Source organism: Brassica oleracea, chromosome C9 (genome assembly GCF_000695525.1).
Source record: "Brassica oleracea var. oleracea cultivar TO1000 chromosome C9, BOL, whole genome shotgun sequence".
Classification (NCBI taxonomy): domain Eukaryota; kingdom Viridiplantae; phylum Streptophyta; class Magnoliopsida; order Brassicales; family Brassicaceae; genus Brassica; species Brassica oleracea.
In genome coordinates, this window is record NC_027756.1 from 42,574,751 (window position 1) to 42,589,367 (window position 14,617).

The 14,617-nt window shown below is 33.6% G+C and overlaps 3 protein-coding genes and 1 pseudogene across 3 annotated transcripts in view; 2 read left to right on the top strand and 2 right to left on the bottom strand.

The window, feature by feature from the left end:
* The first annotated feature begins 5,552 nt into the window (after positions 1–5,552).
* LOC106315074 (probable LRR receptor-like serine/threonine-protein kinase PAM74) lies at positions 5,553–6,174 on the top strand. The gene is made up of 2 exons (XM_013752847.1): positions 5,553–5,949; positions 6,026–6,174. Exons 1-2 carry the CDS (start codon positions 5,553–5,555, stop codon positions 6,172–6,174), a joined length of 546 nt encoding a protein of 181 aa, XP_013608301.1.
* Positions 6,175–7,083: 909 nt separating this feature from the next.
* On the top strand, positions 7,084–8,375 carry LOC106313711 (probable LRR receptor-like serine/threonine-protein kinase PAM74). Its single transcript, XM_013751607.1, has 5 exons — positions 7,084–7,174; positions 7,318–7,446; positions 7,529–7,594; positions 7,679–7,868; positions 7,973–8,375. Exons 1-5 carry the CDS (start codon positions 7,084–7,086, stop codon positions 8,373–8,375), a joined length of 879 nt encoding a protein of 292 aa, XP_013607061.1.
* A 1,585-nt stretch (positions 8,376–9,960) lies between these two features.
* LOC106315076 lies at positions 9,961–10,582 on the bottom strand (annotated as a pseudogene).
* A 464-nt stretch (positions 10,583–11,046) lies between these two features.
* The window catches only part of LOC106315077, an 11,370-nt gene continuing 7,799 nt past the window's right edge, over positions 11,047–14,617 (bottom strand). The window contains exons 5-7 of the mRNA XM_013752848.1: positions 12,292–13,056; positions 12,129–12,239; positions 11,047–12,036 (exon numbers count right to left, since the gene is read on the bottom strand). Of these exons, the coding sequence (XP_013608302.1) occupies positions 11,047–12,036; positions 12,129–12,239; positions 12,292–13,056 (1,866 nt within the window). The remainder of the gene's footprint in view (positions 12,037–12,128; positions 12,240–12,291; positions 13,057–14,617) is intronic.

Consider the following 14,617-nt stretch of genomic DNA (forward strand, 5'->3'; position numbering starts at 1 on the left):
CTTGGAGAGCACCTTCTTCTGAGCTTTGGTGAGAACTCTTTGGGGGAAAGGGAGATGATCATAGGGTGATAGCACAACATTAGTTGCTTCCTCTAGCTCAACCTTTTTCAGCTTGTTGTCAGCTCTCTTCTCAACATGTTTCTCAGCCTTGTGCTCAGCTCTTTGCAGATTCGTTGCTTCAACCTTCGTGGCAGCGTCCTTCACAATTTGTACTTCAGCTGTGGCCACAACAAATCTCTCAACTTCCCCAAACTCAGTTCCAAATACCAGTCTTTCAATCTCATTCTCCTCTTTCTCATGATCATTCGTTGATTATATGTGCTTTATATTTTTGTTAATGATTTTAATTGAAACATTAACATACTTTCATTTATTTGATAGTATATATAAAAATAATATTCTCATTGTCCATTTTATATATTTTGTTTTCTGATACTTATTTTTAATCTAATATATGTTTAGTTAAAAATATAGATTGTATTTGAAAGATTGTTATCTTTTTTAGTTAATATGATAACAATAAGTTAAGGATACAGTAAGTATGTTAGAATGTCACTGATATTATGAACAAGATATGAGCCCGTTGCGTTGCAACGGATTTTGTGTGATGTTTTAATTTAATAAAAACCATAAAATAATAAATAATTTTATTATAGTTTTATGATTGTTTTTTCATATATTATTTGAGATTTATTTTATAATTAAAACCCATTTTTACACATAAGTTTAAGTTAATATTTGTATTTTATATCATGGTGCATAGATGAATTGTTATAAACTTTGTACTTAGGATTATAGAAAATGTATTATCTAAACGTTTAAACTGAACACAACCAAAAATAAAAAATTGAATGAAAAGTAAAAAAAAATGAAAGTCAAATACACCAATCGAGTCAATGGCAATATTATACATGTTCTTATGTATTAATTTAATGTTTTATTAAATAAGTCTTTAATTTTTTTTGTTAGGATTTTTAAAAAAAATGAAAACATTCTATTTTATAAAATCTCCTTTTTATTTACAATTAAAAAAATAAAAATAAAATATAAAATACACTTTTACAATTTTGTTTACTATTTTAGAAAAGAAAAAATACTGTCATATAACCTATTACAATTATCTTCTATGTAGAATTTCAGAAAAAAATAAATGGCTATCAAATAATTATTTTTAGTTATTAATAAAAAATTTAAAATTACTATTTTTACAATTCTTATCAATAATAATTTTACACTTCTTTTGTTAAATAAATAATTTTTAGTATCATGTTCATCATCAAATACTCTCTTAAAAATATTATCAAATAAATTTTTACAATTCTCTTTTAGTAAGGACTTAAAAATATGATACAAATTTTTTTGTTTAGGATTTGTTTTATAAAAAAAACAACTGTCAAATATTCTTTTACAGTTTTTGAGGATTTTAGAAAAAGAAATTTAATATTAAATACGCTTTTACAATTATATTTTGTCTAGGATTTATAAAAATAATTTGTTTATCAAATAATTATTTCCAGTTAATATTAACTATTTTTAAAAGTTGTCATCTTCAAAATTCGTTCTTTTTAATATCACTAATATTTTTACGAATTTTCTTGTTAATTAAATAATTTTACTATCATGTTTATCATTAATTTTTAAGTACAAATTACTATTAAATAAAATTTTAAAATTCTCTCTGGTCAGAATTTTTTTTTAAAAAAGAAAAAAATCTTAATTGGTTAAGATTAGAAAATAATTTTTTTTTTTTAGAAATCTATTTTATTTAGCATTTTAAGAAAATAATAAGTTATTTTTACATAATGGCAGTTTTTATTCACACATTCACAATCTATTTTTTCTTAATTGACACATGTCACAATCATATCAGGTGAAATATTTGAAGTTAATTTTAGTTTATATTTTTTTAAAACAAAATTATTAAAAATTAAAGTTAGTTAATTATAAGGAAAAATAAGATTATTTTTACATTTTTTTATTTAGACTTTTGAAAAGGAACTTAATTATTTTATAATTAATTTTTCTTTTAGATTTGATACAACTATTTTATTTTTAATAGAAAAAATTCTGTTTATTATTTATATTTTTTTTATTATTATACATACAAAGACATATTCATCAATATTCACACATACTCATGTACGACAACAACATTAAAATTAAAAATTATGTTAGCCATAAGATGTAATAAGGATAATAAAAAGTTGAGTTGTATCAAGAATCTCAAGTAATACTTTTCATGTAAATACTATTGTGTTTTGTAAATCTAATATGTGCAAGCTTGAACCAAAACATAAATGTGAAATATTTGTAGTTATTTTTGGTCATAACTTTTTAACATATAATTATCAATTAAAAAAGGAAAATTAGTTACTTATAAGACAAACTTTTACAATTTTTTTTAATTAGGGTTTTAAAAAAGTAATACTATTTATTTAAAAGTTAGTTTTTCTTCATATTTTTACTAAATAATTTATTGTACTTGTAGGATTTTACAATTTTTTTGTTTAACATTTTTTTCTTAAAATTTAATATTTATCTTTTATAATTCTCTATCTTTAGTATCTTTTAAAACAAACATTATAATAAATAATAATAATATTAATAAAAGACTATTAAATAATATTTATAATTAATTTTTAAGAAAAATCATTTTTATTATTTTAGTATATATATTTTTGATTATGGGAAATTTTAACACATATCAAATTTTCAAATATATAACTAATATTGTCACAATCATGTTAATTATCAACTTTGAAGAACCAAGATTTTTATGAAAATAATAAAATAATAATAAGACTATTAAATAATATTTATAATTAATTTTTAAGAAAAATCATTTTCATTATTTTAGTATATATATTTATGATTATGAGATAGTTTAGCACATATCACATTTAAATATATAACTGACATGTGTTACAATCATATTAATTAGCAATTTTGAAGAACCAAGATCAATATAATCTTTTATAATAATATTTTCATTAAAATTTAGAAAAGGAAAATTATATTAAATAATTTTTTTAAATATTTTTTTAGGATTTTGAAAAAATAAATTTCTAAAATAATTACTACTAAATATATAAAAAAACATTTTTACTATTAAATAATTTTTAAAGTGTTTTTTTCAAAATTCGTTTTTATTAGGGACAATTTAAAAATACCCTATTTATAATTCAAAATTTGAAATATACACTTCTATTTTTAATTTTTGAAAACTACAATTCAGTAAATGTGATAAGACATTTTTATCCATATTTTAACAAAAACTATTTGTTTAAATAACTAAAGTACAAATTCAATAATACTATTATCACTATTATAAAATAACACTTGAAAATCGTAAGAAATATTTTAAACTTCTGCAAATAATTTTCAAACAAAAGTTTCACAATAACTCTCATTCCTCATATAAAAAAATTCTCGTTCACCCAAAATATACAATTTTGTTAAAATTCATTCTCTATCAAGCCATATTAATGACTACCCAGATTTAGATTGAGTCAAAGCTGGATTGTTATTTATTTTTTGAAGACTTTTTATTTCTTTACTTTTCTTTTGCATATATAGAAAATCTAGAACAACACTAACAGTTATGAAATTTAACTTAATTGTATCAAAGTCAGAGAAATTTAAGTTCAATCAGTAATATATGATAATCACTAAAATTCTTATTTAATACACACCAGCAAACAAAAACGCTGTAAATTAAAAACCAAAGAGATGATTTTTTCCATCTTTAAATAAAGATAACTGCGGTAATGTAACAATAATAACCACATTTACAGAATTCAAAACCCCTTGATACAATTACAAAACCATACCAACATAACAAAAGAATCTAAGGAATAAACACATCGGTGACACTTTTACAAAAAAAAAAAAAAAAAAAAAAAAGAAATCACTAGAAGAATTATCCAACATGTCCACCAAGTGGCGGAAGAGACATAGGCGAAGATATTCTTTTTTTAGATATTAAAAATCACTAGAATAATTATAAATCTCAAGATTGGATAATTTAGTCATTTTATCTACACAAAAGTGTAGTTTTCAAAAATAAATAAATAGAAGTGTAATTTTCAAAATAAAATGTCATTCAAATGTAGTTATCCAAAATTTCCCTTTTTATTATCTTATTATATATATTTTAATCATTATATATTTAAACACATGTCACAATATTATAAGGAAAATTATTATCAAATAGTCTTTTGTAATTATCTTTTGATTAGGATTTTAAAAAAGAAAAATTACTATCAAATAATATTTATAATTACTTTTTAATAAAATTTATTTTTGTTTATATCTTAGTATATATTTTTTAATTATAAGATATATTAACACGTGTCGCGATCATGTTAATTAGCAACTCTGAAGAACTAATCTTTATATAATAATATATTTTGTGGAGCTGATGAAGACAAAGTGTATCCAAAAGTGTAATTAATATGCATAATATATACATGTCAATTAATTCTTAATTTACTTAAATTGTAATCAGTTTTTGAAAACTGTGTTATTATAGGAACATTTTGGGCAATAAATTTTTAAAATCTTGTGTATCTGAAAATCGTTAAGTATATTTACTATCAAAAAGTGGTTATAACAAAAAAAATAATGATTTTTTTATTGATATGGTTTAGTTTATATAATAATTTATAAAAGAAATAGTGATATATTCAATTTAACAAATATTTAAACATTAAATATATAAACTATATCGAAAACACAAAGTTCTTGAAGTGATCACACACAAAGTCTTTGATGTGCAATTGAGTTCGTGTACAAAAGGGCTCCTGACCAGTTAGAAACAAAAATAAATAAAAACAGGGTTCCAATAAAAGGAACCCATGGACCGTATTCTTCTCCAATCTGGGTTTGACTCACATCTCGAATGAATTCAAGGACAAATTCAAAGAAGTTTTGGCCGCCAATTGAAATGGTTTGTGGATTGCGAACCGCTAGAGCTGCGGAACCTAATAAGATAGCAATTACAATCCAAGAAGTAATAAGGACTTGTGCATGGACTTGAAACCCCCCTATTTGTCAATAGAAATGTTGGCCTACTTCTACACCAGATATCTCATATAACCCTTTTTTTATTAGTGTATTGATGGAACATGATAAAACATTCATAACAGTGTTGATCTCAAACCATATGTTTGTATGTTTAATCTGGTCAAATTTATTTGAAATAAGTTGGATTATCAATCAGCTATTTTCACCTAAATTGAAAAATGTAGATAGTACACATGCTATTATTGTTTTGATCACTGATTAATCGGCTGGCTATTAAATAATAATAATAATGGTTGTGTTAAATTATTAATTATTACTTGAGTGGCATTTTTGTGTTTAAGTTTTGTCCATTAGTTTATGTTTGTTGTAGTGTATATAGATATCCCAAAAGGGCATATAGGTACATGTTCAAGACTAATACGTTATTTGTTTCACATATAGGTACCCCGATGATGTTTACGATCGTAGTTGGTTTAACTTTCTTTCCACGAGTTGGTCTCAGATTTTCACCACCCTCGAAGTTAGCAATGATAACAATTATGCTCCACCAAAAAAGGCTCTTGCAACCGCCAACCGCTGCTATACCTTCCAATCTCAGTGCGCCATTGACAGTCAGTTGGACGCCGGAAAAACATGGTGACCAATATTACTTGTATAGCCACTTCGCTGAGATACAAGATTTACATGCCAACGATACCAGGGAATTTGACGTGTTATGGAATGGAGCTGTTACTGTTGAAGCTTTTGTTCCTTCAAAGTTACTGATTGATACTTTCATGAATAAGTCTCCAGAGACTTGCGATGGAGGGAAATGTAGCTACCAGCTAATAAAAACCTCGAAATCAACTCTTCCTCCTCTACTAAATGCTCTTGAGATCTACGCGGTTATCCAATTCGCACAATCGGAAACAGATGAAAACGATGGTACGTTATTTATTATAAAGATGTAAGATCAATTTATTATATATGTTAATCCTCGCATATTAAACTTTCACATCAGTGGTTGCTATCAAAGATATCGAAACTGCCTATGGATTGAGTAGAATCAAGTGGCAAGGAGATCCTTGCGTCCCTCAAATGTATGCATGGGACGGTTTGAATTGTAGCTACACCGCTATTTCTACACCTCCAAGAATAACGTCCTTGTAAGTCGTAAGATCACGCATGCATGCACAAACATACTTACTCTAGATTATGTTAATAGTCATGCTTTTGAATCACCAGAAACTTGTCTTCAAGCGGGTTAACTGGAACCATAGCGGCTGCTATTCAAAACCTTACACTACTACAAAAACTGTAAGCGTCTTCTATTGTTGATCGAGTGCAAAATAGTGGTTGTGTCCTTGGAAGTAAACTAGTTGACATTTACTTCAATTTGAATCTAAACTTTAGAGACTTGTCAAATAACAAATTGACTGGAGTGGTGCCTGAGTTTCTAGCCCAGATGACATCGTTGGTGATCATGTAAGTTCCTCAGCATGTTTTCTATTACTTATTCAATTTCTATTTGACTTCATGTGTCCTTTATGCATGATGATTGCTCCTTTTAATAGAAACCTAAGAGGGAACGATCTTACTGGTCACGTTCCTCAAGCTCTTCAAAGAAATGGACTAGAGTTACTGTAAGAAACTTTAACTCCCACATATATTTTTTAATATTCATCTGGTATTACTGCCTTTTGTGATTTGATGTCTTGAACAACACTCTTCTACTTGCAGAGTTGAAGGAAACCCGAGGCTTTGTCTCTCTGGTTCGTGCACAAAAGACTCCAAGAAGAAATTTCCACTGATAATTGTTGCATCAGTTGCTTCTGTAGCCATAATCGTTATTGTGTTGGTTCTTGTTTTTGTTCTCAAAAAGAAGAAGCCATCATCCGTGGAAGGTAATTTCCAGGAGATATCTCATCAAATCAAGGAACTACATAAATTAATTGTATTTTTTTTCTTACATCCCTACTTGTTTCTTCTATAGCTGCACAACTTCCACCAATTACGCCAAACATTAAATCATCAATTGAGACGAAAAAGAGAAGGTTTACTTATTCAGAGGTTATGAAAATGACAAATAATTTCCAAACAGTAGTAGGCGAAGGTGGATTCGGTGTCGTGTGCCACGGTACTCTAAATGATTCCGAACAAGTAGCTGTTAAATTGCTCTCTCAATCATCAAGTCAAGGCTATAAGCATTTTAAGGCAGAGGTATATGCCTAATCTTCTTAAAAGATATTATGATCATCTTAATTAGCATCATACCCTTATGTTATCTCTTGTTTTTCTTTTCCATGGATGATTAGGTTGTTCTTCTTCTAAGAGTTCACTATACAAATTTGGTGAACCTCGCTGGATATTGCGATGAAGGAGATCATTTGGCTCTTATCTATGAGTTTATGCCAAATGGAGATTTAAAACAACATCTATCTGGTAAATGCCTGAACTTATGATTCCAGAATTTAGCTTGACTATGTATATAACTTACAAGGATCTAAAGTGATAAACCATTCAGGAAAACGTGGTGAATCCATTTTCAAATGGGGCAGTCGGCTGCAAATAGCTCTGGAGGCTACACTAGGTTAGTACTAAGCTCAAACAATGGAGGTAGATTAGAATAACTTTTCTTCTGACGGATTAACAATATAACCACTCCTTTGAATAGGTTTGGAATATCTACATGTTGGATGCACACCGCCAATTGTACATAGAGATATCAAAACGACAAACATATTGTTGGACCAACAGTTAAAGGCTAAGATCGCCGATTTTGGCCTTTCAAGATCTTTCCCTGTTGGAGGTGAAACCCATGTTTCAACTGTTGTTGCTGGTACACCTGGATATCTTGATCCAGAGTAAGTATCATTAGTCAACAATTACAATATGCTAATAATAAGTTTTTATTTTCTTCTGCGATGATTAAAGAGTATATATAATAACCATTTAATTTGCCTTGAAGGTATTACCATACAAGTCGGCTGGGTGAGAAGAGCGATGTGTACAGCTTTGGAATTGTGTTATTGGAAATGATCACAAACCAACCAGTGATTGACCAATCCCGTGAAAGGTCTCACATAGCGCAGTGGGTTGGGTTTGAGCTCAACCGAGGAGATATTACTAGGATTATAGATCCAAACTTGCACAGGGATTACGAGTCTCGTTCTGTATGGAGAGTTCTTGAACTGGCGATGTCGTGCGTGAATCCTTCTTCACTAAACCGACCAAATATGTCCCAGGTTGCTAATGAACTGAAAGAGTGTCTTGCGTCTGAAAAATCGAGGAGAAATATGAATATGGACTCTCAGAGTTCTCCTGAAGTGAGCATAAGCTTTGACACTGGGATGTTTCCGAGGGCAAGATAGTTTGTTTGTGCTGCAAAGTAAGACGACCAATGACCTGTGACGAGCATATGAGGCTTATAGTGAACTGTTTTGAATCACAATTAACTGTTTACGCCTTTTCTTTATTATATGAATTTTGGGTGACAAAAAAAAGAATTGAGAATTTCTGAAGAACTTTTGAACATGAACTTGGAAAAGTTAGTTTGTGGAGTAATTAACACTAAATTAAGATCCGCGCTCTGGGCGAAATAAATATTTTATATAAAAATTATTTTATGTATTATATGTTTTATGTGAAATAATAAATATATATTGAATAATTAAAAGTTAATAATTATTACATATATAATTAAATTGGTGTGAGCATATAAATTAATTTTATTAATCCAAACAATAAAAAAAATATTTGATAGAATATATAATTAAATTTAAATGATATTAACATACATAGTATATTTTTTTAATATTAATATTCAATGATGTTTTCTATTAATGATGACACATGACAGCAGCCTATCAGTACACTGTTTTGTGGTTACGGTTACAAACAGGAATCAATGAATATAAAATCGGCCAGTTTATGTGCAAATCAAGTTCTCTATAACACGGTAGAAAAAATGGATTGCGACTTATTCACTACCCTTAAACATAATACTTAGACTGACTTACAAGAGTCACGAACTAGTGTGAACTGTCAAACAAAGAAATAAAATCCTCCATTGACTTAACTAAATGATTCGCAAATCAGTGAGAAAGAATGGAAAGTGCTCTAGGACTTGTCTTAGATAATTGATCCTCCAGGCACCTTATGCAACTTGACCATGTAACCTGACTTGTTATCATACTGTTGCTGGAAATGAACGAGAAGAAGGGCTGTATATAGAGTTTCTCCCCTGGTGAAAATTCATTGGACCCATATTACTTGTCTTAGATAATTGATCCTCAATCGTTTGCATTTCTTTTTTTTCAAATAGTCACCAATAGTTAGTGGCACAAAAATTGAATAAAATGATAAATATATTACTTTTGTCTAGTTAAGAAGATTATGATTGTTTCCAAAATTTTAGTTCTTGTTTTTCTGCAGTGTCCACATCAGTTTTTCTTGACAAAATTTCCACCAAGCCACCATAAAATACGTCCACATACAATTAGAACAGGCAAATACTGTGTATCTTAAAATACGTACTATGAGGTTGTGATTTAACAAACATTATTTTTTTTGGTCTAAATGTTAAAATTTATACCGCTTTTTAAAGTTTACATTGTTGTGAAACACAACTTATTACAAAGAAAGATAAAAGAGCAAGAGAGCAATGGAACAAGAGAGAACATTAACTATAAGGGGATAGAAACCAAAAGTACAACTCAAGCAACGACGGAGAGGGAGCGGACACCGTGGGTCGAGACAAGGACAGTAGCCTATCTCGCATTGCACAATCCACCACCCGGAAGAACGCCTATTGAGTCGAAGATTCGCCTTTGAAGATGCGGGAATTCCTCTCACGCCAAAGGGAGTAGATGATGACTTGATTCAGGAGCTTCAGTACTGCTACTGCATGAGGAGCATGAGTTCCCTGCAGTTGCTGACAGAGATGAACGATCGCTGCTAACGAAGTCGGAGGAGACGCCATGTACCTGCCACAAAAACAAGTCCAAGTAGAAGCTGAAAGGAACATTGAAAGAATAGATGGCTAATGGATTCATCAGATTCAGAGCAGAGAACACAACCTGGTTGGACAGATAATCCCATGAAATCAGACGGTCTCGAGTTGGTAGCCTTCCGAGGAAAGCAGTCAAGGAGATAAACGAACATCAAGGAATTTCCTCTTTGAACCATACCACCGAATGCCAGTCAACTAAAGGACTGCGATCTCTGATCCTCTCCCATGTCACACGGGAGGAGAATGATGGTCCGAAACCACCAGAATGATTCCTCCACAAGTAAACATCGCCACTGTTTGCTGCAGAGGGAACCGACATTGTTGACAGAATTATCTGAAGGGTCTAGCTATTTCTGATCGCGCCGGGGGAAGATTCCAGTGTCCGTTTCTTACTGCTTGAGACACAGTAGCAGTGATAGGGATCCTTAGAGACCGGGGCCCCGACGAACCAAATAGAAGGTGTAGAGGTCCTACCTCGGTCCGATAGTCATACCAGAAAAAGGCCATGTTTCCATCCCCAACGTTGCATCGTAGAAAGAGCTGAAGTTCTTTCTTCAGCTGGAGCATGCTCCTAACAGTCCTTGAGAATCTAGGCGAATCATTTATAAGCCAAAAACTTCTTCCGCTGAACCTATTATTTGTTAACCAAGGAACCCACAGAGACCCGAAACCATAGAAGAACAACCATAATCTCTTCAATCTGAAGACCATCTCAAAGTCTTCAAGCTTCCTTAGACCAAGACCGCCCTCAGATTTGGGCTTACATATATTAATCCAAGAAACCCTTGCCCCTGCAGCCGAAGTAGTGCTATTCTTCCAAAGGAACCTAGAGCAAAGAGAGTCAACTTTGGCATAAAACCATTTGGGTAGCACAAAAGCCTAACTCCAAAAATTAACCATGGCGTAGATCACAGAGTATATCAACGTGACTTTACCAGCAAAGGATAAGAATTTAACTGTCCATGAGTGAAGTTTCGATGTTATACGATCAAGGAAAGGCTGAAGGGTGGCCGCAGAAATCCTTTTTGGACTTAGGGGCAGCCCAAGATATCTTGTTGGAAATCCCCACACCGAAAGCCCGAGAGATCACTCAGAACCGAGGCTTGGATGTCTGAATATCCTCCATAGAAAATCTCTGTTTTAGACTGATTAGTATCCAGACGTGACCACTCTTTGAATTGGTTCATAACTGCTTTGATCCCTGATGTAGATGCACTGGTCCCATCAGAAAAAACTAATAGGTCATCCACAAACAACAGATGGGTAAGCTTTAGGGAAGAACAAAGTGGGTGCAGCCTATAGGTGCCATCAGATTCGGCTTTGTCCAGTAAGCGAGAGAGCACCTCAATGAGCATAATGAAAAGATACGGAAAGATATAGTCACCTTGTCTGAGACCCTTTTTACCCTCAAAAAAACCCACAAGCTCACCATTGATAGCAACTGAGAATCTAGGTGAGGAGATGCATTCGGAAATCCAATTGATAAACATAGGAGGGAACTGTTGTGCTTCCAAAACCTTGATCACAAAGTCCCAACACATAGTGTTAAAAGCTTTACGAATATCAATTTTGAGCATGGCACTTTTAAGACATGAAGACTTGTTGTAGTCTTTGATGAGCTCAGTCGCCAGCAGTACGTTTTCTCCAAGACTGCGACCATTTAAGAAAGCTACTTGGTTAGGGCTTACGCATTCAGTCAAGATAGGTTTGAGACGGTTTGCGATTATTTTGGAGATGAGCTTGTACACAATGTTACAGCAACTGATTGGCCTATAATCAGTAAGGCAGCAAGCTTCCGGCTTTTTTGGTATTAGCGCGATTGCTGTTATGTTCATATCCTTGAGTAATTTTCCATTGCGGAAGAATTCCTTAACGGCACAGGTAATATCCTCCCTTACTATGTCCCAAGAAGCTCGAAGAAACTCAACGGAATAGCCATCTGGTCCCGGGCTCTTATTCAATGGCATGGCGAATAGTGTAGCTTTGATCTCAGCTGCAGTGACTTCTCGCTTCAAATAATTCTGTTGCAGTTCAGAGCAACGAAAAGGAAGCAGGGACCTCAATTCCTCAGGAGAGGTTGGCGATGCGGGGAGGTCTGTAGTACCCAGAATACCTTGAAATAATCTGCAGCGTGGGTTTTGATATCATCCATCGAGTAAAACAATCTATCATCAGCATCTTTAAGGTAGTGGATATATATGATTTCGTGAGGCATGACTCGAGACTGTCCGAAGATAAAAGGGGGTATTGCGATCACCCACATCTGCCCATCTAACTCTTGACATTTGTCTATAGAACTTCTCTCCTGCCTTAAGAAGAACATTCAGTTTTTCCCTCTCAACGTGCTCCTCCCGAGCTGTTGAAACATCAGGTGTGGTAAGTAAGGATCTCTGGAGTGTATCCACCTTCTCTCTCTGCTCCTTAACTCTTTGGGATACACCACTGTAATGTCTTTTATTGAGCTTACGCAGTGGCCTCTTCAACGACTTAAGAGAGCGTACCAACTTAAACTGATCTGTGCCTGTAAATTGACTACAGTTCCAAGCTTCTCGTACAGTCCACGCATACTCCGGATGGTCAATGACGTGGAAGGGTTTAATAATCTGACGTCTAATAGAAGGCATCCGAAAGAGGCAAGGGGCATGATCCGACTGAGAAGGGTCCAAGAAATCAGCATAAGAGTCTGGAAACGCTGTTGACCAAGCCTGATTAATGAAAGCATGATCAATCCTAGTGGAGATAGGGCTGTCATCTTGACTATTTCTCCAAGTGTAAGGTAAGCTTTTGGCCTGCGCCTCAAGCAGCTGAGCATCTTGTAAGCAAATGTTTGCCTCGTCCATTCCCGACACATCAACCCGAGAAGTAAGGTGGTTGGAGTGATGAGAAGTATGCAGCATCTGATTAAAGTCACCTAGGACCGACCAAGGATAAGAAGAAACTGGAGAGGAAGTCTGTAAATCAACGAGATTGTTCCACAAGCTCCTCCTATCTTCCACCAAGTTAAACCCGTAAACAAAGGTAACCGTTAGGGAGATATTTTCCTATAAAATAAAAACCCCGGAAGTAACTGATTGAGCTGTTGCTTCATAGATAACCAGAATAACCCTCAGGTCCCAAACGACAACAGTACGTCCCGAAGCATCATCAGCATAATTTCCAAAAAACTTCCATCCCTTTGGAATAGCTCCTAATACTCTCTCTTTATTACTCTCCAAAATATGAGTCTCTGTGGGAACCAAAATTCACACTGTCGATTTCCGTTTAAATTAGGAAAGTAGGAGAACCCTAGTTTTCCAGAGGTCCCGGATATCTGCTAATACCACACGCTAAGCAATCAGAACACGAAATAACAACGATAAATTATATGAAATCGTAAAAAGAGAGCAAAGAGAAGTCTTATTCCGAATTTGCGTATGAGCGTTTACAACAAGGTATAAGCCTGGGATCGAGAGCTGTCGGCGAGATTCCTAGTTCTAACAACCCTAAGACAGCTAAACCTAATTGAGTCGCAGCTCTAATAACAAAAACGGAAAGTTGCCTAATTGCCCTAAGTGCTAAGTTTGCTCTGAAAAAGTCTCCCTCCATGCCTCTCGCCTAGGACTCCTTATATAATGGCTCCTAGGTCGGTTTACGCTTTTCCTCTTCTGCCCTTAAGCCGTCATAGCATAAAAATGGAGATATTCCATTTTTTCCGATCTTCGTAATTATCTTCAAAATTTCGTATTTATCCGCGGAAACTTGACATTTATCTTTCCTTGCGAACCAAGCGTAAACCGCCATGCGGCTTACGGGCTGTTGGTTAAGAAATCGTAAGTTGGGCCTCGAGTCATATCTTAGGTCCCTTTGGGCCGTCTTCTGAAAGAGCTCGGTCGCTAACGCTCGGTCTCTACATAGCGACCGAGCTTGGCTCGAGCTCGGTCGCTACGTAGCGACCGAGCGGAACACGCGTTCGGTCGTTGCGTAGCGACCTTTTTCGAGCTGTTGTCCGATGTTTCGTGAATGTGTTTTCTCCGCAAGATTCTTCGATTTTTCGTAAAAACGTTCATGCCGATTTTTATGGACTTTCAGACATTGATTCCGTCGTGACCAATTTTGACCCCAACAGTTAGCCCCCCCAGCTCGTTAGAACCATGAGCTTATAGCGTGAGGTTCTAGCGAGTGGCTTGGCAAGTTAGGTGAGTTAGACGGAATTAATGGTCGAGAAAGTCAGTGGTAAGTGGTCTTCTAGCTTTTCTAAAAGTAGAACGCGATAAGATTGGGGCTGCACCTTATGACGGCTGCCTACGTACCCTTGTTGAAGGGATCAAGCCTTTCATAGTTCGTCTTGGAGTTAAGGTTCTTATGACTTGTTTTCCAGAGAGACCTTTACGGTCTAGTTTTTATGTAGCGGTTATCAGGCGTGTTGCTGCCGATGGCATTTTATATGGGTGTAGAAGGAAGACTACGAGTTGTCATCTCGTAATCTGTGAACTGCTATATACGTGATCTGTTTCGAGAGTTTTCCGCAGTGTGTAAATCTTGCGGGATTTCTGAAGACGCTCGAATATTGGCAAAAAGGCAAATTTTGGGATCTCGTATCAAGGTTTTTGATACTATGCCTAG

Coding starts and splice junctions, on each gene's coding strand:
- LOC106315074 (XM_013752847.1), top strand. CDS start 5,553: ATGATAACAATTATGCTCCACCAAAAAAGGCTCTTGCAACCGCCAACC. Junction 5,950..6,025: donor GGAAACAGATGAAAACGATG/GTACGTTATTTA, acceptor CTTTCACATCAG/TGGTTGCTATCAAAGATATC.
- LOC106313711 (XM_013751607.1), top strand. CDS start 7,084: ATGACAAATAATTTCCAAACAGTAGTAGGCGAAGGTGGATTCGGTGTC. Junction 7,175..7,317: donor TTCCGAACAAGTAGCTGTTA/AATTGCTCTCTC, acceptor CCATGGATGATT/AGGTTGTTCTTCTTCTAAGA. Junction 7,595..7,678: donor AGCTCTGGAGGCTACACTAG/GTTAGTACTAAG, acceptor TCCTTTGAATAG/GTTTGGAATATCTACATGTT.